The sequence below is a fragment of the Dendrobates tinctorius genome, unplaced genomic scaffold (assembly GCF_039654945.1).
Source record: "Dendrobates tinctorius isolate UK_male_01 unplaced genomic scaffold, ASM3965494v1 ptg000129l, whole genome shotgun sequence".
NCBI classification, from domain to species: domain Eukaryota; kingdom Metazoa; phylum Chordata; class Amphibia; order Anura; family Dendrobatidae; genus Dendrobates; species Dendrobates tinctorius.
The window spans coordinates 22,409,266-22,434,201 of record NW_027361797.1 but is presented as its reverse complement, the minus strand read 5'-3'; the positions used below and the strand labels follow the sequence as shown (position 1 = coordinate 22,434,201).

At 44.7% G+C, this 24,936-nt stretch overlaps 1 protein-coding gene across 4 annotated transcripts in view; it reads right to left on the bottom strand.

Moving 5' to 3' along the window:
- The window catches only part of CLEC16A (C-type lectin domain containing 16A), a 411,773-nt gene extending 387,058 nt beyond the window's left edge, over positions 1 to 24,715 (bottom strand). For all 4 annotated transcript variants that reach the window (XM_073542856.1, XM_073542853.1, XM_073542854.1 and 1 more), the window contains exons 1-2: positions 24,567 to 24,715; positions 7,214 to 7,342 (exon numbers count right to left, since the gene is read on the bottom strand). In XM_073542856.1, coding sequence (XP_073398957.1) covers positions 7,214 to 7,342; positions 24,567 to 24,643 — 206 coding nt within the window. In that variant the 5' untranslated portion in view covers positions 24,644 to 24,715. The remainder of the gene's footprint in view (positions 1 to 7,213; positions 7,343 to 24,566) is intronic.
- Positions 24,716 to 24,936: the final 221 nt, after the last annotated feature.

Sequence of the window (24,936 nt, the reverse complement as noted above, 5' to 3'; positions counted from 1 at the left end):
GACCAAATACTTATTTTCCACCATAATATGCAAATAAAATGAAAAAAAAAAAACAGACTGATTTTCTGGATTTTTTTTTCTCAGTTTGTCTCCCATAGTTGAGGTCTACCTATGATGTAAATTACAGACGCCTCTCATCTTTTTAAGTGGTGGAACTTGCACTATTGCTGACTGACTAAATACTTTTTTGCCCCACTGTATGTACAGTCAGAACACCCCGCTAATAGGAAGTAACATAGTAACATAGTAACATAGTTATTAAGGTTGAAGGGAGACTTTAAGTCCATCTAGTTCAACCCATATCCTATCCTAACTTGCCCTAACATGTTGATCCAGAGGAAGGCAAAAAAAACCCATGTGGCAAACAGTAAGCTTCACATTGGGGAAAAAAATTCCTTCCTGACTCCACATACGGCAATCAGACTAGCTCCCTGGATCAACGCAATATTAAGGAAACTAGTGTATATACCCTGTAATATTATACTTTTCAAGAAAGGCATCCAGTCCCTTCATAAATTTTAGTAGGGAATCACTCATTACAACATCATATGGCAGAGAGTTCCATAGTCTCACTGCTCTTACAGTAAAGAATCCACGTCTGTGAGTATGCTTAAACCTTCTTTCCTCCAGACGTAGAGGATGCCCCCTTGTCCCCGTCACAGGTCTAAGAGTAAAAAGATCATTAGAAAGCTCTTGGTATTGTCCCCACATATATTTATACATTGTAATAAGATCACCCCTAAGCCTTCGATTCTCCAAACTAAATAACCCCAAATGTAATAACCTGTCTTGGTATTGCAGACCCCCTAGTTCCCTAATAACCTTGGTCGCTCTTCTTTGCACCCGCTCCAGTTCAGCTATGTCTTTCTTATACACCGGAGACCAGAAGTGTACACAGTATTCTAAGTGTGGTCGCACTAGTGACTTATATAGAGGTAAAATTATGTTCTCCTCATGAGCATCTATGCCTCTTTTAATGCATCCCATTATTTTATTTGCCTTTGCAGCAGCTGCCTGACACTGGCCGCTAAATGTGAGTTTGTCGTCCACCCATACACCCAGGTCTTTTTCAGTGACTGTTTTGCCCAGTGTTTTACAATTAAGCACATAATTATACATCTTGTTCCTTCTACCCAAGTGCATGACCTTACATTTATCCCCATTAAAGCTCATTTGCCATTTATCAGCCCAAGCTTCTAGTTTACATAAATCCTCCTGTAATATAAAATTGTCCTCCTCTGTATTGATTACCCTGCAGAGTTTAGTGTCATCTGCAAATTATTGAAATTCTACTCTCTATGCCCCCTAACACTAGAGAAAAGTATGTGTGCCCAAAAGGATACTCCTATGGCCGCCCCAGCTTAAGAGAAAACTACTAAAACCAGAATGTCTTCAGTAGATAGACTGCAAGTTTCCCTTTAATAGCCCACCGCTTTAAAATATTAAACCCAAAGTAAAATACAAAGAGTAAGTTGCATCTGGTCATAAAAAAATAGGGATTTTTGTGTACTCACCGTAAAATCCTTTTCTATGAGACGCTCATTGGAGGACACAGACCATGGTCAGGGGGAGCGAGACACAGAAAAGCCGGATTACTTACCGGTAATGCTCTTTTAATGAGTCCACGACAGCACCCACTGGAGGTATCGGATCCGCCCATTTGGAACAGGAAACCCTACAGGAAAGATAAAAGGGGCGGTCCGCCTTTCCTCCTCAGTTTTACGTTTCAGAGTACCAGAAGGACCGCCAAGGATTAGGCAATGTTCTCTTATTTTAACATCTTTCTTATCCATTATTTGGTAATACTTTAACTATTGATATATTTAGGGGGGGAAGTGAACGGGTGCTGTCGTGGACTCATTAAAAGAGCATTACCGGTAAGTAATCCGGCTTTTTACTCTTCGCCACGACAGCACCCACTGGAGAGATTCCAGAGACCATCACCTGGGTGGGACCACCGTGCCAAGGATAGTCCTGCCAAAGCTTAAGTCAGGGGTTGATGAAAGATCAAGTCTGTAGTGCTTATAGAAGGTAGAAGGGGATGACCAAACTGCCGCCTTACATATAGTTTCAATCGGAACATCTCCCTTTTCCGCCCAAGAGGTTGCCATTGCCCTGGTGGAATGCGCCCTGATGTTCCCTGGAGGATCTTCGTTTTTTGCGGAGTAGGCTAAACGAATGGCCTCTCTGATCCACCGGGAAATGGTGCTCTTCGTGACTCCATACCCCTTCTTACAGCCCTGAAATGAAACAAATAGGGCCCTACTCTGCCTCCAACTGTTGGACCTCTCAATACATTTTAGGACAGTTCTTTTGACGTCCAGAGTATGGAACCTCTGCTCTTCCGGAGTAGAGGGATTTTTATAGAAGGTTGGGAGGAGTATCTCCTGAGATCTATGGTATTTTGTTGCCACTTTTGGCAGGTAGGCAGGGTCTGGTTTTAATACCAATCTGTCTTGGTATTCTTGAAAAAAGGGTGGATCTATTGACAAGGCCTGAATATCACCCACTCTTCTAGCTGAGGTTAGTGATACTAAGAGGGCCATTTTAAGTGCTAAGTATTTGAAGGGTATTGTGTCGATCGGCTCAAAGGGGTCTACCGTTAGGGCGTCTAAGACCAGATTTAGATCCCATGTAGGGACGGAGGGTATGTGGATTGGAGTTATTCGTTCACATGCTGTAATAAAACGAGTTATCCATTTGTTGCCTGCTATATTATGGCCATATAGTGCTCCTAATGCCGATATTTGTACTTTCAGTGTATTTACTGCTAAGCCTAAGTCTTTCCCCTTCTGCAGAAATTCCAAGATTGGGATTATCGGAACTTCTGTTGTATGAGGTACTGTATGGAATTGAAGAAATTTTTTCCATATTCTAATGTAAATCTGGGTCGTGGACTGTTTTCTACTTTGTAGTAGTGTAGCAATTAAGGACTCCGAGAATCCTCTTGTCCTCAATAACTGCCTCTCAAATTCCACGCCGTCAAGTGCAAGCTGAGCACTTGAGGGTGGAAAAAGGGGCCTTGGGAGAGTAGATTGGCAGTCGGAAGGACCCAAGGATCTGTTATCGACATAATCTGCAGCCACGAAAACCACGGTCTTTTTGGCCAGAACGGTGCTATTAAGATTATTCTTGCTTTGTCGTCTCTGATCTTCCGAATTACTTGAGGTAGGAGGATCAATGGAGGGAACGCATATGCTAGGTTGAAATTCCATGGAACTAGAAAGGCGTCCAGTATGTTTGGGTGATCTGACGGAGATAGGGAGGCAAAGGTTTTTATCTGCCTGTTCTCCCTTGTGGCAAAAAGATCCACCTCGGGTTGTCCCCATGCGGCTACTATGTCCCTGAAGACCTTCCGATTGAGGCACCACTCTCCTTGTCGTAGAGTGTGACGGCTTAGGAAGTCTGCCTTTTGATTGCTCTCGCCTCTTATATGAAGGGCCGAGAGGGACAAAAAATAGTTTTCTGCTAAGTTTAAAATTTTTGCCGCTGAAGACATCAGAGTCTCTGATCGAGTTCCTCCTTGTCTGTTTATATATGCCACTGTGGTGGTATTGTCCGACAGGATCCTTACATGCTTCTGTTGGAGCTGTGGAAGGAAGTTGTATAGAGCATAGAACACTGCAGTCAGTTCTTTTAAATTAGATGAGTAATCACATTCCTCTTTACTCCACCTTCCCTGATAAAACCCATTCTCCATGTGGGCTCCCCAGCCCTGGGGACTGGCATCGGTGGTTACAATACAGGATGGAACTATAACCCATGGGACTCCTGAACATAAATGGTCATCGTCTAACCACCACTCTAGGGAAGTCAAGACTTCTTGTGACAGGGTTATTTTACTCTGTAAACGACCACTATGTCGCTTATCCTCCTGGAGGATCTGGTGTTGTAGTGTACGGACATGGTACTGGGCCCACCGGACTGCCGGGGAACAAGAATTTAGTGATCCTAATAGTGACATTGCTCCTCTTAAGGATACACGTGGTTTATCTATAGCTGCTTTTTTTGTTTTGTGAGGATGATTTTTACCTGGGGTAGTAGACATCTCTGGGTCAAGGAATCTAGTTGAAATCCTAGAAATGTCTGGAGAGATTGCGGATCGAGTCTGGACTTTTGGATATTGATGATCCAGCCAAGGCTCTGAAAAGAGGAGACTGCGTCAGTCACACGTTCAGTACATTGTTTGACTGAATTCCCAATTACTAGGAAGTCGTCTAGATATGGTACAATTAGTGTGTCCTTTTGGCGAAGGTAGGCCATCACTTCTGCCATCACCTTGGTAAATATTCTTGGTGCCGTGGAAAGCCCGAAGGGCATGGCCGCGTATTGGAAATGACGAATCCTGCCCTCGACTTCCACTGCGACTCTTAGGTATTTCTGGAATCTGTTGTGTATAGGGAGATGATAATAAGCATCTTTTAAATCAATCCCTGCCATTACGCAATTTGGGAAAAGAAGCTTTATAGTGGATCTAATCGATTCCATTTTGAACTTATAATTTTTTATAAATGAATTTAGCTTCTTTAAATTAATAATGGTTCTAAATGTACCGTCTGGTTTAGACACCAAAAACAGGGGAGAGTAAAAGCCTCTACCCTGTTGTTCCTCAGGGACGTCAACTAAAACTTTTTTAGCTAGCAGGACTCGAATCTCGTCTTCGAGAGCCTTTTGCTGAAGTGAGGAATTAAGGCGAGTTATAACAAAGAACTCATAGGGGATTCGAAGGAATTCAATCTTTATTCCTTCCTTGATTATATTCAAAATCCATGGGTTTAACGTAATTTGTTCCCATTTGGTAAAAAAAAATTTTAATCTGCCCCCAACCGGTGGGTCTAAACTTCTAATTTTTTTCTCTCCTATATGTTGGCCCTCTGAAGATGGTACCCTTCTGCTTTTCGTCTTTCGTGGCCCATCTCGTTCTGTCCGATTGTCTTCTTCTCCCGAATGGCCGTCTTTTAAAGGTTTTCCTATAAAACGGAATGGGAGAATCACTGAAGGCCTTTTTCCTTTCTTTTGCCTTGGCGAGGATTTCGTCTAAGGCTTTTCCGAAGAGGAACTCACCCTCGCATGGGGTTGCACTAATTTTGGATTTTGATTGTGCATCCCCTTTCCAGCTTTTTATCCAAAGCGCGCGTCTGGCGTTATTCACCAGGGCTGCCGACCTTGCTGCAAGTCTTAGGGTGTCCGCTGAAGCGTCTGCCATAAAGGCAGCTGCCCCTCTTATCAACGGGATGGCTGCACGCAGTTTCTCCCTTGACACTCTTTGCTCAATCTGCTGGTCTAATTGATCTAGCCATACCAGCATTGACCTAGCAGTACATGTGCTGGCTATTGCGGGTTTGAATACCCCGGTGGTGGACTCCCAGGACCTTTTGAGCGAGGATTCAGCCTTTCGGTCCAATGGGTCTGCTAACAATCCTGCGTCCTCGACCGGGATCGAGGTTTGTTTGGAAGTGGAGGATATGACAGCGTCCACCTTTGGTATTTTAGACCATTTTAATAGATCTTCATCAGTGAACGGGTACTTCCGTTTTGAAGCGGATGGGAGAAAACCCCTCTGGTCGTGTTTTTCCCATTCCCTTTTGATGAGATCTTTAATTGCCGGTATTACTGGAAATGATCTCCTCTTTTTTTCTGCCAATCCCGCAAACATAATGTCCTGCGCGGTCTGGGCTCCCCTTTCCTCTTCACACCCCATAGTATTCCTAACCGCTTTTACCAGGTTATCTACGCTGTCCAGAGGAAAACATGCGCGTCCTTCCGCCTCCGAGGATGATGATGAGGACGTGGATGCGGAGCCTGAGTTTAACCCCTGTTCTTCCTCTGACTCTGAACTGACAATAACCTGTTTTCTATGCCTGGACTCTGCGGGAGTGCTGGCGCGGTTGATGGCTTGTATTTCCTCCCTAATTATGGCTCGGATATCCTGAGAAGATATCGTCGGCCCCTGCCTGGTCTCTTTCATGCATTGTTTGCAGAGTTTTTTGGGGTAGGAGTCAGGGAGAGGCTCTGAACATAATGCACATTCTTTATGTTTTGTTTTTCCTTTTTTCTTTGACTGAAACGGGAGGTCAAAGGTAAAGAGAGGGGGGAGGGGGGGGGGGGGAGGAGAGGAGGTTAGCTTAATAGGTAGAGCATCTGCTTTGCACACTCACCCAGTGAAGCTTAATACCGGTTCAGATGGCTGAGACGGTTTGGATCGGGTTTCTGCTGCCTCGCTCCTGCGGGCGGTCTCCGTCCTGGCGCTGCGGTCCCTGGTGGAGTTGCCCCCAGCTGAATCCCCTGCTGGGGTTTGCGACTCTGCGGGGGACGACATGTTCCAATGTTGCAGCGCTGCAGCGCTGTTTTACCTGTATCGTTGCCCCGGAAGTCGCCCTGTCACAGGGCGCATGCGCCGCGTCATCGCCATCTTACCCCGGAAGTTCAACCATTACTTCCGGGGTATGGGAGCGTCGGGCGCCGGCCTGCTCCCGCGCCACCGCTATTAACACGCGGCTCGCGCGCACATGGCCTCACCATCCACGCTATACCCCCACCGATGGGAATGGGGGGGGGGGGGAAATCTCCCGGATGCCAGACCGGCGCGCTCCCTGGTAAGACCGGGCGGCCCTCCCCGGACCCGGCCATTACCATTGTGCCACCAGACGAGGGGGGAGCCGTCAAACGGAGTCTCCCCCGACGCTGCCTCCGGACCGCAGCCCCTGCCGTTCCCGAAGAGACCGCACAGGCGGATGCATGGCCCAGGTAAGATCCTGCAGGATCCTGCTCCATTTGGAACAGGAAACCAAAACTGAGGAGGAAAGGCGGACCGCCCCTTTTATCTTTCCTGTAGGGTTTCCTGTTCCAAATGGGCGGATCCGATACCTCCAGTGGGTGCTGTCGTGGCGAAGAGTAAAATAGGGATTTTTGTGTACTCACCTTAAAATCCTTTTCTTTGAGACGTTCATTGGGGAACACAGACCACTCTGTGCATCAGAGTGTTCACAGGATCACGGCAGCTGTTGAACAACAGCCACAGACATTCTAGAAATGCACAGACATCTAGAGAAAGGACTCGCAGTATGCTATCCGACCAACTACGTGCTTGAGTGTCCGTGTTTTCTGTGTCTCACTCCCCCTCACCATGGCCTGTGTCCCCCAATGAGGCGAAGGAGAAAATATAGCGTTACTGATAATGAAGGTGCCCACCCCGCAGCCATGAAGCACTTACTCAAACACGGAGCTGTCATTCTGATCTCCCCAGATCAGGATCTCGGTGATGGAACGGATGGTCTCCACCAGTAGATTGCGGTTCAGGTCAGTGACTGTAGTGTTCTTGGTTAACACCTGATACATGTACCTAGAAAACAAAAATAAGACAGGTCGTAAGATGTGACGTATCAGACACACAGCGCGGTCACCTCTAGCATCTCCATGTGTTAGGACCTGTTCATGTTGCGTCTGCACAGTCCATGGGCTCCATTCCCCTGGCAGCCTCACTAGCTAGCTTAGTACCTTTTTTTCCCTGTATACTGACTGCTGCATTATTTCAAGGAGAGGCTTACAGCAAAAGAAATCAGAGCCCTGTCATGCGCGCAATCTGACCATAGGGAAATGATGAAACTTTTCATTTTTATGCGGCCAAATGATAAAAAAAAAAAGAATTGTAGGGAAAAAAAAAACCTGTAAATTAAACATTTTCATCACCGCACTAGATTATTTTTTGAGCCGTGCAGCTTCAAAGATGGGATCACTTTGTGAAGTTTCTGCTGTTCTGGTACCTTGGGGGGTGCTTCTGTGATATTTAGCCAAATTTGCCCTCCAAACAGCCTAATAACTTTTCCTCCCTTCTGAGCCCACCCGTGTGGACAGCCAGTCGTTTTCAGGCGCATACACGGCATTGAGGCATTCAAAAGAAATGTTAGCGATTTTGAGTGAAAAAAAATTGTTGTTTTTAGCTTCAATATTTTAAAATTCTGGGAACCATCTGTGGGTTTAAAATGCTTCCCACATCACTAAATGATTTTCTTGAGGGATGTAGTTTCCAAAGTGCAATCAATCATTGAGGGAGGGGGGGATATATAAATATATTATAATAATAAGCGTTTTGATTCCTCAGGGGCTCTTCAAGCACAACATGGTGTCGGCGATCAATTTTAGTCAAATTAATAGTTCCAAAAGTCAAAATGCGCCCCTTCCCTTCGGTGCCATACCGTGAGCCCAAACAGATTCCCATCACATGAGAAAGAAAAGGAGTAAAAAAGAAAACGGGGAAATTTCTTTCATTACCAATTGAGAAAATGAAACACTGGAGGCTAAAGCAACATTTCAGCTGAAATAATATAATTTTTCATTTTTACATTCCACTTTGCATTAATTACTACCTGAAGGGTTAAACTTCCTGAAAGCAGTATTGAATACTTTTCTTTTAGGTGTGAAGTTTTTAAATGCTATCATTTCGGGAAGGGGGGGGGGGGGGAATCTGACATATATATCAGTCCCTGTCAAAGTCACTTTGAAAGAGAATTGGTCTGTAAAAAATGCATTGTTTTTTTGATGGAAAAAAAAAAAAATAGAAAAAACTGCTGCGGAACTTTTAACCCTTTCAACACCTTGGGGGGAAAAAAAACAAACCACGTTATGCTGATGTAAAAGGACGTATGAGAAATGTTATTTCTTGACTATTTTGTGTGGCAACTTTCATAAAGGCGTTCTAATTCAAAGTTTGAAAACTGTAGCCACATTAGTTCCAGAATTTTCGATATTTTTATGAACGCAAATCTTATGGACTTAAATCTACCGCTAGCGTAGAGTACAATGAGTCAGAAAATAAACAAGTCTGAGATTCACTAGGATTGGAAGAAGCCTTCTAAAGATGCAACCAGGTAAAAGGACATATTAGATTTGAAAACACAGAGCTATGTCAAGGTAAAAACTGACTTTGGAGGTAAGGGGTTAATGCGTATAGAAAAGTTTTAAAAATTTTGTTTTTTTAATTTGTCGTTCTTAAAGGGTTTATTCATGACTACTTTATTTTTTTCCTATGTGCCTAAGAACTAACCGGCAGGTAGTATCCGGCACAGAGAGGTCACTCACTGCTCCTGCTGGCAACTCAGCTGCTCCACAGCTAGGCTTCTTCTAGGCTGCCTCGTCTACAGCGCATCACTGCCGGCGTCATGCTGATTGATAGCTGGCATCCTGCAGCTGGGCAGCGGGGAACTGGCTGTCAATCAGCATAACGTCGGCAATCATGCCCACTGCACAGAACAGAGCAGAAAAGAAGCTGCTGCTCTGTCAACATGATGTCAGTGGAAGACGCAGAATCACTGGCAAGAGCGGTCCAAGACTGGCAGGTAGTTAGCAACCACCTGTCGGGTAGTTCTTAGGCACATTGTTAAAAAAAAAAAGTGATGGCTAGCCGCTTTACTTTTTTCATTTGGATATTTACACTAAAATAAAGTATAAGAATTGGATCCCCAACTTGTTCTCAGTGAATTTGGCATATATAGACCCGCTACAACTGCTGTTGTGTTTTGTTTGTTTTTCCATTACTTGTATTTCTTCTATTATTTTTCATATATATTTTTTTATAAAATTTATCACCAATTAGGTCATAAAAGATGGAGGGAGCACATGATCATCAGATTTTGTAGCAACTACAACACTCACCCTGCCTTGTGGAGGATCAGCTCTGTAGCGGTAGGCACAATGAGATCAACGCATTTGGACACAGAGACGCAGAAGTTCGGTTCCAACAAGGCTTCTCCTGGACTTTAACCCCTTCATCCCCAAGGGTGGTTTGCACGTTCATGACCGGGCCAATTTTTAAAATTCTGACCACTGTACCTTTATGAGGTCATAACTCTGGAATGCTTCCATGGATCCCGGTGATTCTGACATTGTTTTCTCGTGACATATTGTACTTCATGTTAGTGGTAAAATTTCATTCAAATAACTTGCGTTTATTTGTGAGAAAAATGGAAATTTGGCGAAAATTTTGAAAATTTCGCAATTTTCCAACTTTGAATTTTTATGCCCTTAACCCCTTCACCCCCAAGGATGGTTTGCACGTTCATGACCGGGCCAATTTTTACAATTCTGACCACTGTACCTTTATGAGGTCATAACTCTGGAACACTTCCATTGATCCCAGTGATTCTGACATTGTTTTCTCGTGACATATTGTACTTCATGTTAGTGGTAAAATTTCATTCAAATAACTTGCGTTTATTTGTGAAAAAAATGGAAATTTGGCAAAAATTTTGAAAATTTCGCAATTTTCCAACTTTGAATTTTTATGCCCTTAAATCACAGAGATACGGCACACAAAAAACTTGATAACTAACATTTCCCACATGTTTACTTTACATCAGCACAATTTTGGAACCAAAATTTTTTTTTGTTAGGAAGTTATAAGGGTTAAAAGTTGACCAGCGATTTCTCACTTTTACAACACCATTTTATTTTTAGGACCACATCACATTTGAAGCCACTTTGAGGGGTCTATATGATAGAAAATACCCAAAAGTGACACCATTCTAAAAACTGAACCCCTTAAGGTGCTCAAAACCACATTCAAGAAGTTTATTAACCCATTAGGTGCGTCACAGGAATTTTTTTGAATATTTAAAAAGAAATGAACATCTAACTTTTTTTCACAAAAAAAATACTTCAGGTTCAATTTTTTTTTATTTTACCAAGGGTAACAGGAGAAATTAGACTGCAAAAGTTATTGTGCAATTTGTCCTGAGTACGCTGATACCTGATTTGTGGGGGGGAACGACTGTTTCGGCGCATGGCAGAGCTCAGAATGGAAGGAGCGCCGTTTGACTTTTTCAATGCAAAATTGGCTGGAATTCAGATCGGACGCCATGTCACGTTTGGAGAGTCCCTGATGTACCTAAACAGTGGAAACCCCCTACAAGTGACCCCATTTTGGAAACTAGACCCCCCAAGGAACTTATCTAGATATGTGGTGAGAACTTTGAACCCACAAGGGCTTTACAGAAGTTTATAACGTACAGCGGTACAATTAAAAAATCATATTTTTTCCACAAAAATGATCTTTTCACCCCAATTTTTATTTTCCCAAGGGTAACAGGACCCTAAAAGTTATTGTGCAATTTGTCCTGAGTATGCTGATACCCCACATGTGGGGGTAAACCACTATTTGGGCGCATGGCAGAGCTCGGAAGGGAAGCAATGCCATTTGACGTTTTTGGCTGGAATTGAGATCGGACACCATGTCGCGTTTGGAAAACCCCTGATGTACCAAAACAGTGGAAACCCCCCACAAATGACACCATTTTGGAAACTAGACCCCCTAAGGAACTTATCTAGATGTGTGGTGAGAACTTTGAACCCCCATGGGCTTCACAGAAGTTTATAACATACAGCCATACAATTAAAAAATCATATTTTTTCCACAAAAATGATCTTTTCACCCTCAATTCTTATTTTTCCAAGGGTAACATGACCCTAAAAGTTATTGTGCAATTTGTTCTGAGTACGCTGATACCCCACATGTGGGGGTAAACCACTATTTGGGCGCATGGCAGAGCTCGGAAGGGAAGCAGCGCCATTTGACGTTTTTGGCTGGAATTGAGATCGGACACCATGTCGCGTTTGGAAAACTCCTGATGTACCAAAACAGTGGAAACCCCCCACAAATGACACCATTTTGGAAACTAGACCCCCTAAGGAACTTATCTAGATGTGTGGTGAGCACTTTGACCCCCCCAGTGCTTCACAGAAGTTTATAATGCCCGGGCGTGAAAATAAATAATTCGTATTTTTTCCACAAACATGATCTTTTAGTCACCATTTTTTATTTTCCCAAGGGTACCAGGAGAAATTGGACCCCAAAAGTTGTTGTCCAATTTGTCCTGAGTATGCTGATACCCCATATGTGGGAGAAAACTACTGTATGGGCACACGTCGGGGCTCGGAAGGGAAGTAGTGACGTTTTGGAATGCAGACTTTGATGGAATGGTCTGCGGGTGTCATGTTGCCTTTGGAGAGCCCCTAATGTACCTAAACAGTGGAAACCCCCCACAAATGACACCATTTTGTAAACTAGACCCCCCAAGGAACTTATCTAGATGTGTGGTGAGCACTTTGACCCCCCCAGTGCTTCACAGAAGTTTATAATGCCAGGGCATGAAAATAAAAGAATCGTATTTTTTCCAGAAACATGATCAATTAGTCTGCAATTTTTTCATTTTCCCAAGGGTAACAGGAGAAATTGGACCCCAAAAGTTGTTGTCCAATTTGGCCTGAGTACGCTGACACCCCATATGTGGGAGAAAACTACTGTATGGACACACGTCGGGGCTCGGAAGGGAAGCAGTGACGTTTTGGAATGCAGACTTTGATGGAATGGTCTGCGGGTGTCATGTGCGTTTGGAGAGCCCCTGATGTACCTAAACTATTGAAACTCCCCACAAGTGACCCCATTTTGGACACTAGACCCCCCACGGAACTTATCTAGATGTGTGGTGAGCACTTTGAACCCCCAAGTGCTTCACAGAAGTTTATAACACTCGGACGTGAAAATAAAAAAATCATTTTTTTCCACAAAAATGATATTTTTGCCCCCAATTTTTTATTTTCCTAAGGGTAACAGGAGAAATTGGACCCCAAAAATTGTTTTGCAATTTGTCCTGAGTAGGCTGATACCCTACATGTGGGGGTAAAACACTGTTTGGGCGCATGGCAGAGCTTGGAAGGGAAGGAGCACCATTTGACTTTTTCAACTCAGAATTGGCTGGAATTGAGATCAGACGCCATGTTGCATTTGGAGAGCCCCTGATGTGCCCAAACAGTGGAAACCCACAATTATAACTCCAACCCTAACCCCAACACACCCCTAACCCTAATCTGAGCCCTAACCCTAGCCCTAACCCTAGCCCTAACCCTAGCCCTAACCCTAGCCCTAGCCCTAGCCCTAGCCCTAAGGCTGTGTGCACACGCTGCGGATTTTGCTGCGGTTCCGCAGCGGTTTTGGCTGCTGCGGACCCCAGTACCATGATTCCCTATGGGAATCAAAAACCGCAGTGCAGACGGTGCGGAATTTTCCGCGCGGATTATCTGCGGTTTTCAATCCGCAGAAAGAATTGACATGTCAATTCTTTCTGCGGATTCTCCTGCGGTTTGCCATCTCCTCTATTGAGGAGATGAAAAACCGTAGGACAAAACCGCAGAGCAATCTGCAGGTAAAACCGCAGGTCTTTTGACCTGCGGTTTCACCTGCGGATTTTACAAAATCCGCGCGGATGAATCCGCACCTAATCCGCAGCGTGTGCACACAGCCTTACCCTAACGGGAAAATGGAGATAAATACTTTTTTTTAGTTTTATTATTTTTCCCTAACTAAGGGGGTGATAACGGGGGGTTGATTTACTATTTATGGCGGTTTTTATTTTTGGCGGCTGTCACACGCTAAAAGACGCTTTTTATTGTAAAAATAGTTTTTGCATCACCACATTTTGAGAGCTATAATTTTTCCGTATTTTGACCCACTGAGTCATGTGAGGTCTTATTTTTTGCGGGACGAGTTGACGTTTTTATTGGTACCATTTTCGGGCACGTGACATTTTTTGATCGCTTTTTATTCCTATTTTTGGGACGCAGAATGAACAAAAACCAGCGTTTCATGAATTTCTTTTGGGTGGTGCGTTTACACCGTTCCGCGTGCGGTAAAATTGATAAGGCGGTTTTATTCTTCGGGTCAGTACGGTTACAGCGATACCTCATTTAGGTCGTTTTTTTATGTTTTTGTCGGTTTTATGCAATGAAAACTATTTTATATAAAAAATAATTATTTTTGCATCGCTTTATTCTGTGAGCTATAATTTTTTTATTTTTTCGCTGATGATGCTGTGTGGTGGCTCGTTTTTTGCGGGACAAGATGACGTTTTCAGCGGTACCATGGATATTTATATGCGTCTTTTTGATCGCGCGTTATTACACTTTTTGTTTGGCGGTATGATAATAAATCATTATTTTTTGCTTCGTTTTTTATTTTTATTTTTTAAGGGGTTCGCTAAAAGGGTTAACTAATGGGACACTTTTATAGGGCGGGTCATTACGGACGCGGCGATACCTAATATGTGTACTTTTATTGGTTTTTTTATTATTTTCAAAAAATGAATTTATTGGGGAATATTTTTTTTTTTTTTTACTAATTTATTTGGCGATTTTTTTTAATTTATTTTTACATTTTTTTTTTAATTTATTACATAGTCCCAGGTGGGACATCACTGTCCTGTGACAGATCGCTGATCTGTCACATCACAGATCACTGTGACAGATCAGCAATCTGTCACAGGCATTGAAGCAGACTTCCTCTTGCCTGCGCTTTGCAGGCACTGAGGAAGCCAGCTTCCTCAGGTCCCCGAAGGCCCCCGTCGCCATCTTGGATTCGGGGGCCTGGAGGATAGGAGCCCCCCGCAGCAGCGCTGCACATTGCGCTGCCGTGGGGGGCTCAGGGAAGCATGGAGGGAGCCCCCTCCCTGCCGATGCTTCCCTTTAACTCCCGGTACACCGCGATCATGTTTGATCGCGGTGTGCAAGGGGTTAACGTGTCGGGGGCGGTCCGTGACCGCCCCTGACACATAGTGCCGGGTGTCAGCTGTGATAATCAGCTGACACCCGGCCGCGATCAGCGGCGCTCACCACGTGGGCGCCGCTGATCGCGGTAGACGTACTATCCCGTCCACGGTCATACGGGCCCGGGTACCGTGGACGGGATAGTACGTCGGATGTCAGGAAGGGGTTAAATCACAGAGATACGGCACACAAAAAACTTGATAACTAACATTTCCCACATGTTTACTTTACATCAGCACAATTTCGGAACCAACATTTTTTTTTGTTAGGAAGTTATAAGGGTTAAAAGTTGACCAGCGATTTCTCATTTTTACAACACCATTTTATTTTTAGGACCACATCACATTTGAAGCCACTTTGAGGGGTCTATATGATAGAAAATACCCAAAAGTGACACCATTCTAAAAACTACACCCCTTAAAGTGCTCAAAACCACATTCAAGAAGTTTATTAACCCTTTAGGTGCGTCACAGGAATTTTTTTGAATATTTAAAAAAAAATGAACATCTAACTTATTTTCATAAAAAAAAAACTTCAGGTTCAATTTTTTTTTATTTTACCAAGGGTAACAGGAGAAATTGGACTGCAAAAGTTATTGTGCAATTTGTCCTGAGTACGCAGATACCTGATATGTGGGGGGGAACCACTGTTTCGGTGCATGGCAGAGCTCAGAATGGAAGGAGCGCCGTTTGACTTTTTCAATGCAAAATTGGTTGGAATTCAGATCGGACGCCATGTCACGTTTGGAGAGTCCCTGATGTACCTAAACAGTGGAAACCCCCTACAAGTGACCCCATTTTGGAAACTAGACCCCCCAAGGAACTTATCTAGATATGTGGTGAGAACTTTGAACCCACAAGGGCTTTACAGAAGTTTATAACGTACAGCGGTAAAATTAAAAAATCATATTTTTTCCACAAAAATGATCTTTTCACCCCAATTTTTATTTTCCCAAGGGTAACAGGACCCTAAAAGTTATTGTGCAATTTGTCCTGAGTACGCTGATACCCCACATGTGGGGGTAAACCACTATTTGGGCGCATGGCAGAGCTCGGAAGGGAAGCAGCGCCATTTGACGTTTTTGGCTGGAATTGAGATCGGACACCATGTCGCGTTTGGAAAACCCCTGATGTACCAAAACAGTGGAAACCCCCCACAAATGACACCATTTTGGAAACTAGACCCCCTAAGGAACTTATCTAGATGTGTGGTGAGAACTTTGAACCCCCATGGGCTTCACAGAAGTTTATAACATAAAGCCATACAATTAAAAAATCATATTTTTTCCACAAAAATGATCTTTTCACCCTCAATTCTTATTTTTCCAAGGGTAACAGGACCGTAAAAGTTATTGTGCAATTTGTCCTGAGTACGCTGATACCCCACATGTGGGGGTAAACCACTATTTGGGCGCATGGCAGAGCTCGGAAGGGAAGCAGCGCCATTTGACATTTTTGGCTGGAATTGAGATCGGACACCATGTCGCGTTTGGAAAACTCCTGATGTACCAAAACAGTGGAAACCCCCCACAAATGACACCATTTTGGAAACTAGACCCCCTAAGGAACTTATCTAGATGTGTGGTGAGCACTTTGACCCCCCCAGTGCTTCACAGAAGTTTATAATGCCCGGGCGTGAAAATAAAAAATTCGTATTTTTTCCACAAACATGATCTTTTAGTCACCATTTTTTTATTTTCCCAAGGGTACCAGGAGAAATTGGACCCCAAAAGTTGTTGTCCAATTTGTCCTGAGTGTGCTGATACCCCATATGTGGGAGAAAACTACTGTATGGGCACACGTCGGGGCTCGGAAGGGAAGTAGTGACGTTTTGGAATGCAGACTTTGATGGAATGGTCTGCGGGTGTCATGTTGCCTTTGGAGAGCCTCTAAAGTACCTAAACAGTGGAAACCCCCCACAAATGACCCCATTTTGAAAACTAGACCCACTAAGGAACTTATCTAGATGTGAGGTGAGCACTTTGAACCCCCAAGAGCTTCACAGAAGTTTATAATGCCAGGGCATGAAAATAAAAAAATCGTATTTTTTCTAGAAACATGATCAATTAGTCCCCAATTTTTTCATTTTCCCAAGGGTAACAGGAGAAATTGGACCCCCAAAAGTTGTTGTCCAATTTGGCCTGAGTACGCTGACACCCCATATGTGGGAGAAAACTACTGTATGGACACACGTCGGGGCTCGGAAGGGAAGCAGTGACGTTTTGGAATGCAGACTTTGATGGAATGCGGGTGTCATGTGCGTTTGGAGAGCCCCTGATGTACCTAAACTATTGAAACTCCCCACAAGTGACCCCATTTTGGACACTAGACCCCCCACGGAACTTATCTAGATGTGTGGTGAGCACTTTGAACCCCCAAGTGCTTCACAGAAGTTTATAACACTCGGACGTGAAAATAAAAAAATCATTTTTTTCCACAAAAATGATATTTTTGCCCCCAATTTTTTATTTTCCTAAGGAAATTGGACCCCAAAAATTGTTTTGCAATTTGTCCTGAGTAGGTGGATACCCTACATGTGGGGTAAAACACTGTTTGGGCGCATGGCAGAGCTTGGAAGGGAAGGAGCAACATTTGACTTTTTCAACTCAGAATTGGCTGGAATTGAGATCAGACGCCATGTTGCATTTGGAGAGCCCCTGATGTGCCCAAACAGTGGAAACCCCCCAATTATAACTCCAACCCTAACCCCAACACACCCCTAACCCTAATCTGAGCCCTAACCCTAGCCCTAGCCCTAACCCTAACGGGAAAATGGAGATAAATACTTTTTTTTAATTTTATTATTTTTCCCTAACTAAGGGGGTGATAACGGGGGGTTTGATTTACTATTTATGGCGGTTTTTATGTTTGGCGGCTTTCACAAGCTAAAAGACGTTTTTTATTGTAAAAATAGTTTTTGCATCACCACATATTGAGAGCTATAATTTTTCCGTATTTTGACCCACCGAGTCATGTGAGGTCTTATTTTTTGCGGGACGAGTTGACGTTTTTATTGGTACCATTTTCGGGCACGTGACATTTTTTGATCGCTTTTTATTCCTATTTTTGGGACACAATGAACAAAAACCAGCGTTTCATGAATTTCTTTTGGGGGGGGGTGCGTTTACACCGTTCCGCGTGCGGTAAAATTGATAAAGCGGTTTTATTCTTCGGGTCAGTACGGTTACAGCGATACCTCATTTATGTCATTTTTTTATGTTTTTGTCGGTTTTATGCAATGAAAACTATTTTATATAAAAAAATTATTTTTGCATCGCTTTATTCTACGAGCTATAACTTTTTTATTTTTTCGCTGATGATGCTGTGTAGCGGCTCGTTTTTTGCGGGACAAGATGACGTTTTCAGCGGTACCATGGATATTTATATGCGTCTTTTTGATCGCGCGTTATTACACTTTTTGTTTGGCGGTATGATAAATCATTTTTTGCTTCGTTTTTTATTTTTATTTTTTAAGGGGTTCGCTAAAGGGGTTAACTAATGGGACAGTTTTATAGGGCGGGTCATTACGGACGCGGCGATACCTAATGTGTGTACTTTTATTGTTTTTTTTTTATTATTTCCAAAAAATGGATTTATTGGGGGAATATTTTTTTTTTTTTTCTAATTTATTTGGCGATTTTTTTTTTAATTATTTTAACACTTTTTATTTTTTTTTTACTTTAATAGTCCCAGGTGGGACATCACTGTCCTGTGACAGATCGCTGATCTGTCACATCACAGATCACTGTGACAGATCAGCGATCTGACACAGGCACTGCAGAAGGCTTCCTCATGCCTGCGCTTTGCAGGCACTGAGGAAGCCAGCTTCCTCAGGCCCCCGTCGCCATCTTGGATTCGGGGGCCTGGAGGAAAGGAGCCCCCCGCAGCAGCGCTGCACATTGCGCTGCCGTGGGGGGCTCAGGGAAGCACGGAGGGAGCCCCCTCCCTGCCGATGCTTCCCTTTAACCCCCGGTACACCGCGATCATGTTTGATCGCGGTATGCAAGGGGTTAACGTGTCGGGGGCGGTCCGTGACCGCCCCTGACACATTGTGCCGGGTGTCAGCTGTGATAATCAGCTGACACCCGGCCGCGATCAGCGGCGCTCACCACGTGGGCGCCGCTGATCGCGCTAGACGTACTATCCCGTCCATGGGCATAGGGGCCCAGGTCCCATGGACGGGATAGTACGTCTCATGTCAGGAAGGGGTTATTGTTGGTGTCCAAAATGGGCGGCACGGTGGCTCAGTGGTTAGCACTGCAGCCTTGCAGCGCTGGGGTCCTGGGTTCGAATCCCACCAAGGACAACATCTGCAAGGAGTTTGTATGTTCTCCCTGTGTTTGCGTTGGTTTCCTCCCACATTCTAAAGACATACTAATAGGGAATTTAGATTGTGAGCCCCATCGGGGACAGTGATGATGATGTGTGCAAACTGTAAAGCGCTGCGGAATATGTTAGCGCTATATAAAAAAATAAAGATTATTATTATTATATTAAAATAAATGTAAAGCCTTTACACTTGGGTATAAAACACCACCAGCTCCACTGAGCACTAACTAGACGTCAGCTTCCGTGACTAAACAGGTGGCAAACCCTGAGTACCACCAACTACTGATCAGAGACTGGGTATCTTGGATGGACACCTTCTGCCTCTTCAGTAGTTCTCTACGCCCAAAACGTCCACAGAGAAAACCAGACCATGAAGAAAAACAAAGGACCTACTACCAAACCTTCTACAGAAATCCAGGCCCAAAAACAGGAATTACCCCAGCCCTTGGGGAAATATAGCAATACCCAACCACTTGTACAGACGCTGTCTCACAGCCTTCGATTCACTACATCGCTCTCGTTGAGCGCAAACATGTAAAGGACATACATATATAGAAGATGAATATAAATAATTATGCAATATAGTAAATAAAGTTGTGTATTCTATATCTGAATGTGCCTTCGGACCAAAATGCAAACCACGCTATGTATTATTTCAATCCTCGACACATCTTACAACTTAACATACGCGATATAAAAACTGGCCGGAAAATACAATGAAGTCCAGCCAACATCGTGCTTTTTATACTTCATTGTTGAGGCTTTCCTTTATGTTAGATCTTTAATGAATACAATAACTATATAACCCGGATGTGATGGAAACTTATTCTTCTGCCTCATTTCCATAACATGTAAAGACATCATATACCATACACTCATCAGAGACAACCAGACAGCAGCAGGGCAAGAAAAGTCATACTTTAGCTTACCGAAGGCACTTCCACACGCGTGCGTTTTCTAGCCACATTTTCCATGGACAGATCCATTATAGTCTAAGGTCCTGTTCACAGGTTCATCATTTTTTATTTTTTTTTCTGTAGACCATTGGAATGTGAAAAGAAAAAGGAGACATGTCTGTTTTTGATGACAGTCACGGATCAAACGCGCACATTCAGATCAATGAGTCCATAAAGAAGTGAACAGTATACGGAGGTCATCCTAGCGCTGTCAGGTTTTAACTGTTGAATAGATTGAAGGAACTTGGAATTTTTTTTTTTTTTTGCATACGAGAAAAAAAATAAAAAAACGATGCCACACAGAAGATATTAAAGGTCACATGGATTAAAAATTTTGGAAAATGACCTATTTATTTTCTAGTACAAGAGAGGACACAGACGTCTGGACCGCAGATTTCAAGAGCCTATACATTAACAATCGCCGTAACGAGGCTGCTCCAATCCATCATCACCACGGCGGGTTCGTCCTCCCGTGGAGCACTGTTGTATTTTCCAGGGTCTAGGGCGTTTGCATTCTCCGTAAGCCTGACACGTCAGTGCCAGAACCTATCTCTGACTATAGACTGAGCAATGACAAAAACGGGTTCATGGCATATTATAATTATGATGAATGATAAACGGATGAGAGATGGTAATTAAGAATACTGCAAAAACAAGAGAACCAATAACCCAGACTGCCGGACAGGTGGAGTGCGAAATGTGAACATGATTTCTAAAAAACAGCAACTTCTCTCTCACAGCTGAGTTATGCTACAATAGTTTCCATGATAGACCCAAGCGCTCTTCTGAAGGTTTGCTACAATGTCTCATTGTAGGTAATCAGCTTGGAGTTCTGGTTGTAACTTACAAAGGATTAATACAATTGTAGCAAACCCTCAGTTGCCAGAAGCAATACGCCTGTAGTGGGTACCGTGTCACACTTGGCGATGCACCAGCGATCCCGATAACGATGCGACCTAGTAAGGATTGCTGGTGCATCGCTACGAGGTCGCTGGTGAGATGTCAAACAGTCAGATCTCACCAGTGACGCAGCGATACAGAACGATACGACGGTCGTTGGGACTCTGTCTCTCAGACCTATAGTATTGCGGTCAATCGTCATTGTCCCTGTCAAACACAGCGATGCATGCTGGCCAGCGGGACACCAGCGATCAAAAAATGGCCCAGGACATTTGAGCACGACATCGCAGCGGGGGCCCGATCGCCGCTCTGTGTCACACGCAGCGAGATCACTGTTGCATCACAAAATCGGTGACGCGCTAGCGATCTCGCAATGTGAGACGGGGGCTTTAGAGTGACTGGTCTCACACTGCACGCTGAGATTCTCGGATACCAGCACCAGGAGCGTGACTGAAAGTTTACAATTTGCATACATGGGGTCACATGCCGACTAGATTTGCACAGTGTCGCTCAATGCAAGTGTACTGAGCAAGGCCAGACACGTCTAATTGGAATGTGGCTGGAAGAATGCAAATCACATACTAGAGGTCACATGACCGCCTGCTGCCAGCACTGGCGAATCCTCAAAGTGTGCAGTGCACGCCATGTGAGGTTTAACAAGTCTGCAGTCACTTAAAGTGTAGCCTAAGGCTGGACAACCCCTTTAAAGAAGTTTTATGTGTCACTTATATTTAAAAATAAATAAATAAATAAAACACATCTGTTTTCATCACCAAGGGTATGTGCACACGTTGTGGATTTGGCCCTGCGGATCCGCAGCAGTTTTCCATTCGGTGTACAGTACCATGTTATCCTACGGAAAACGAAATCCTGTGCACATGCTGCGGAAAATTCTGTACAGATTGGCTGCGGTTTATTTTCCGCAGCATGTCAATTCTTTGTGCGGAATCCACAGCGTTTTTACACCTCTTCCATTATAGGAATCTGGAGGTGTAAAAACGCAGGCGAAATCCGCAGGAAATCTGCACTAAATCCGCAGGTAAAACGCAGGTCATTTTACCTGTGGATTCAGCCAAATCCGCAGCCAAATCCGCAACGTGTGCACATACCCTTAGGCTGTGTGTACACGCTGCGGATTAGGTGCGGATTCATCCGCGCGGATTTTGTAAAATCCGCAGGTGAAACCGCAGGTCAAAATACCTGCGGTTTTACCTGCGGATTGTTCTGCGGTTTGGCCCTGCGGTTTTTCATCTCCTCAATGGAGGAGATGGCAAACCACAGGGGAATCCGCAGAAAGAATTGACATGTCAATTCTTTCTGCGGATTGAAAACCGCAGATAATCCGCGCGGAAAATTCTGCACTGTCTGCACTGCGGTTTTTGATTCCCATAGGGAATCATGCTACTGTACACCGCAGTAAAAACTGCTGCGGGTCCGCAGTGGCCAAAACCGCTGCGGAACCGCAGCAAAATCCGCAGCATGTGCACACAGCCTTAGGCTAAAAACTACAAGACAACACAGTGGCTCATTGGTTAGTACCGCTGCTTTGCAGCGCTGGTGTCCTGGGTTTCATCCTGACCAAGGACAACAACCTGCAAGGAGTTTGTATGTTCTCCCCATGTTTGTGGGAGTTTCCTCCTACAATTCAGAGATAGAGCAATAAGTAACTTGGCTCTGAGCCGCTGTGGAGACGGAGTGATCTGAGGGATGGCAGTGGGGAAATACTGATAAACACAGCCCTAACTCTGGATGACTTCTCCCATCTTGATTACAAGGACCAGGCACAGAGTAACATCAGAGGGGAAGCAGCTACTTTACAAGATCCACTAACTACAGGAAGACAGCTGCTGAAAGTGGACAAGCCCTTGAAATGTTTAAACCTCAAGACTTCTAAAACCCCTGTTCACTGTGCAGAATCCTATGTGTGTGGATTTATCAGCAATACAGATTTGAAAATGTGTCAAAAGCCCTGTACTCATGTGCGGAAGAGGCACCAACGCCAAGCCCGCCATATGGGGGGGGGGGGGGGGGTTATGTACAGTTACATTTCTCCTCCCAAATGATGGACACTTCAATGACATCCCAAAGACCTCATAGTCAATAGGGTCTGTTGTCCGCTAGACCCACATATGACAAAAACCACGACAGACATGTGAACAGAGCCTAAAATCACCCTGGACTCTGTTACCATCCAAAGTCACAATACAGTACTAGTTCTGGCTCAGGGAGGATCAGACCCAACTGACCCTAATATTAAAAAAATATCGTTCCAACGCATATAAGGAAAAAAAAGAAAAGAAAGAAAAGAAAGTTAACTAAAATCTCATTGTTTACTGTGTAAAACAATAAGTTTCCATGGTAAAAGACAACAAATAAACCCTGTGCAGTCAGACTACTTTTCCGTCTGTGTATATATATATATTATATATATATATATATATATATATACACACACTAAATAAATTAGCAAGTTGGCACAGATATACGGAAACATGACTGCAGGACCCGACTACACTGGTGGGTAGTGTGTTGTCTGTAACCATGGAAACATATAGAAACTGTACACGGAAAGATTTTGAATCAAGATTTGCAAAATTGACACTTTTTTCTTTGATGGATCGGAACAATAAAACCAGAGGTCGTGTAATGTGAAGCGAGAAGAACGAATGATCGCTGCAGGTAGAGTGTGATCACTTTATTACGGGCGGTCTCCCTGAAGGTTTTCTATTCTTGTTAAATGCCAAGGCAGATTATTTTATAATCTACTGGTGATTATTATCTCATGCTGATTCGGCAGGAGAACACTCTCAGTGTGCTGCGACTAGCACCAAGAATCGGATCGCACGCTCCCTCACAAGTATATGATCTGCACGGCAGGCCTTTTTTTTTCCCTCGCACTGTCTGATTTAGAAGTGAAATCACAGCACGTCGGATACAGCCGACAAAAAATACGCAGATCTGCCCGGCCTCACTCAATTACATTTTTTTTGTAACTGGATTTCACTCGGAGTTATACGCAAGTGTGAGCGAGCCCTGACACCGGAGATCCTGAACTGGGTGCTACGGATTACAGTCCCATCCTCTGCTGGGATCTTTGCTGTAGAGAAGTATGCAAGCATCTCTCGCAGAGGCCCCCCGAACGACCTCTCGCAGAGGCCCCCCGAACGACCTCTCGCAGAGGCCCCCCGAACGACCTCTCGCAGAGGCCCCCCGAACGACCTCTCGCAGAGGCCCCCCGAACGACCTCTCGCAGAGGCCCCCCGAACGACCTCTCGCAGAGGCCCCCCGAACGACCTCTCGCAGAGGCCCCCCGAACGACCTCTCGCAGAGGCCCACCGAACGACCTCTCGCAGAATCACGCACTCTTGTGGAGTCACACGGACCGCCGTCTCACAGAGTCACGCCGTCTCGTGGAGTCACACGGACCACCACACGCCGTCCCGCGGCACCCTGACCATGTTGTGACCCATGGCTGCAGCATTACATCTAGGAAGACACAGGTGGCACTATAAGTCTGTCAGTGACATATGGAGACGTCCACCACTGAGACATGGAGGGCTGCACACTGTCAGCTCCGAGACTCCTGTCGCCCACAGGTTTTGCCCCCACTAGTGAGGTGACCTGCAGGAAATGACCCCTGGGTGACCACCTGGCCTCACAGCTGTGGCGTCACCCTGTCTAACCGTGACGTCACGGCAGTGGCGGCGGTCAGGGAGGATTCTGGGACAGGAGGGAGCCCGAACCAGTACGTGGTGACCTGCTTGGAGCCGTGACCTCGGCACGCACTTACTTCAGCCGGTCCAGGGAATGCACACCGGACGAGGACCGCCCGGAGCCGCTCACCCAGCTCTTCGACCTCCCGAACATTATTGATTGACTCGTCGCCCCGGTCACTTCATCCTCCTAAACCCACACAGGTGATACTCTTCTCTGCCACAAACCCCCTCTGCCGGTGAAAAAGCAGATAAACCACGACGAGAGCTTTGCTGGGAGCGCTGCTGGGAAATGTAGTTTCACGCCACTGAAGAGTGACGGACCGCTGGGCCCACACGACTACGAATCCCGGCATGCATAGCGGCATGGAAGAACTATTGTGACGACACAGTGACGGCTGTGGCCGGGAAGTAGAAGCTTCCTTCCCATCCGCTGCTTGTGGCTGC